Source organism: Phodopus roborovskii, unplaced genomic scaffold (genome assembly GCF_943737965.1).
Source record: "Phodopus roborovskii unplaced genomic scaffold, PHOROB, whole genome shotgun sequence".
Taxonomy (NCBI): domain Eukaryota; kingdom Metazoa; phylum Chordata; class Mammalia; order Rodentia; family Cricetidae; genus Phodopus; species Phodopus roborovskii.
Genome location: NW_026125680.1, coordinates 713,962 through 715,708, shown reverse-complemented (window position 1 = coordinate 715,708; position 1,747 = coordinate 713,962). Strand labels below are relative to the sequence as shown.

The 1,747-nt window shown below is 46.7% G+C and overlaps 1 protein-coding gene across 1 annotated transcript; it reads right to left on the bottom strand.

Annotated features, from left to right (window-relative positions):
• Positions 1–517: 517 nt before the first annotated feature.
• On the bottom strand, positions 518–1,486 carry LOC127217453 (rhox homeobox family member 2). Its single transcript, XM_051178456.1, has 3 exons — positions 1,405–1,486; positions 822–1,143; positions 518–593 (listed from the first exon to the last, which is right to left on the bottom strand). Exons 1-3 carry the CDS (start codon positions 1,484–1,486, stop codon positions 518–520), a joined length of 480 nt encoding a protein of 159 aa, XP_051034413.1.
• Positions 1,487–1,747: the final 261 nt, after the last annotated feature.

Genomic DNA, 1,747 nt, shown 5'->3' with positions numbered 1-1,747 from the left:
GAACCTGGGCCCTTTGGGAGAGCAGTCAGTGCTCTTAACTGTTGAGTGCCCCTTCCAAACCTGTTTTAAAAATGATTATGGGACTCATAATGTCCTGGTGAATTACTTTATAAATTTCCCAGGTTAAAATGGTACGGAATCAACTCCACCCAATATTCCCTAAGCAGCAGCAGCAGCAGCAGCAGCAGCAGCAGCGTTACACAGATAAATTTTATTTAATCTTACAAAGTAAACAGGGGCAGCGGGTTGGCTCCTTTTCTTTTTTCCATTAGTAAGTTACAATTCTTTTGGTAGGATTCCCATTTTATGTTTATTACATTTTTTATTACCCCAAATGCCAATTTTAAAAAAATTCACTTTACAAATATTGGATAAGGAATGAAAAATGATAAAGTTTACTTATTCCACTTCCAACTCCTCCCAAATTTTACTAATTTCACAAACATGGTGCAGGTAGTCAATTAACATAAACATAATTCAGAGTAAAATGTGAAAATCTTGTGGGTTTTACACCCGACTACTCAGATACTTCATCTTCAGGTTCACCAGGCTCAGCTTCCGCTTCAACATTCACTGGTACTCCGAGCTCCTTTCTATGGGGAATAAAACAGCAATTATTAAAGATTTTGTTATAGGTAAAATGAAATACATTAAACTGGTGGTGACCTTCCCGTGTCTCTGCTTCTTGAGTGCTTGGCAAAGATGACTGCCCACCCAGTGGGCCCTACAGTTTCGGACTACGGAGGGGAGGGAAGGAAGCTGGGAGAAGCCCAAGGCATCCCTGGAAGACACTTCCCACCCCCCTAAAGCAAGTGATATACCGCACAAACACGTTGGGGAACTGTGTACGCTGGAAGATACGCTCCAGCTCCCTAAGTTGCAGCCCACTGAAGGCGCTGCAGATCTCACTGAGATCATTATCATCCTGGAGTTGAGGCATCCCGGCTGAAGCCTCGAGGGTTGGCTGGTCCTGGTCCTGGCCACCATAGCCCTTGTTGTCCTCGTCATTCTTGGTACCCGGTACTCCCACACCTAGAAAACCAAAATCGCTGCTTTCTCCTGCAGCGACTCCTAAATCCAGTTTGGACCAGATTTGATCACCACCGTCGCCTCCTCCCCGGATATTGATCACAGGTGGTTTGGCTTATGAAAAGGAGGGTAAGAGAGAGATCGCAATGCCAAGAGATCAAGAGACAGACGGCAGACAGAAAAACATAAAGGTGTTCAGTCCCACACCCCGCATCTAAAGGCTGCCACCAAGGAACAGCGTCGGTGATGGCCCAGTACCATCCTATCCACCCTACAGAACTTGTGTTTTGGGGGTAGCCGCTGAATTCCCCTCCCAGAGTTTTCTCTGGAGAGGGGCCCTCCAATTTCCCAATTGTATGTAGCCCAAGCACCGACCTTTGGCTTCTTCCAAGGAAGCATCAACTCTCAGTGTCTGGTAGTTGGAGTCCTCGTGCTCGAACTTACGGGGATGATCCATTTTGAAACTGTCTTTGAGCGCTTTCAGGGTGTCTGTTCTGCGAGATGGCAGCTAGAAGTCTGCTCGCTGTGCCACCACCAACCGTTCTGCTCTAAACTTTGAGAGTCGAACGAACGTAAGTGGATTGTGTTCACTGTGACGTTCACAATGCTGGGTTCACAATGCTGGGGATTGGACGGCCATAACATGCTCCATGGTGGGGATTGGACAAGTATGTACTGCACTGGTGATTGGACAGGCTAGGACATGCATAAGGCTTGT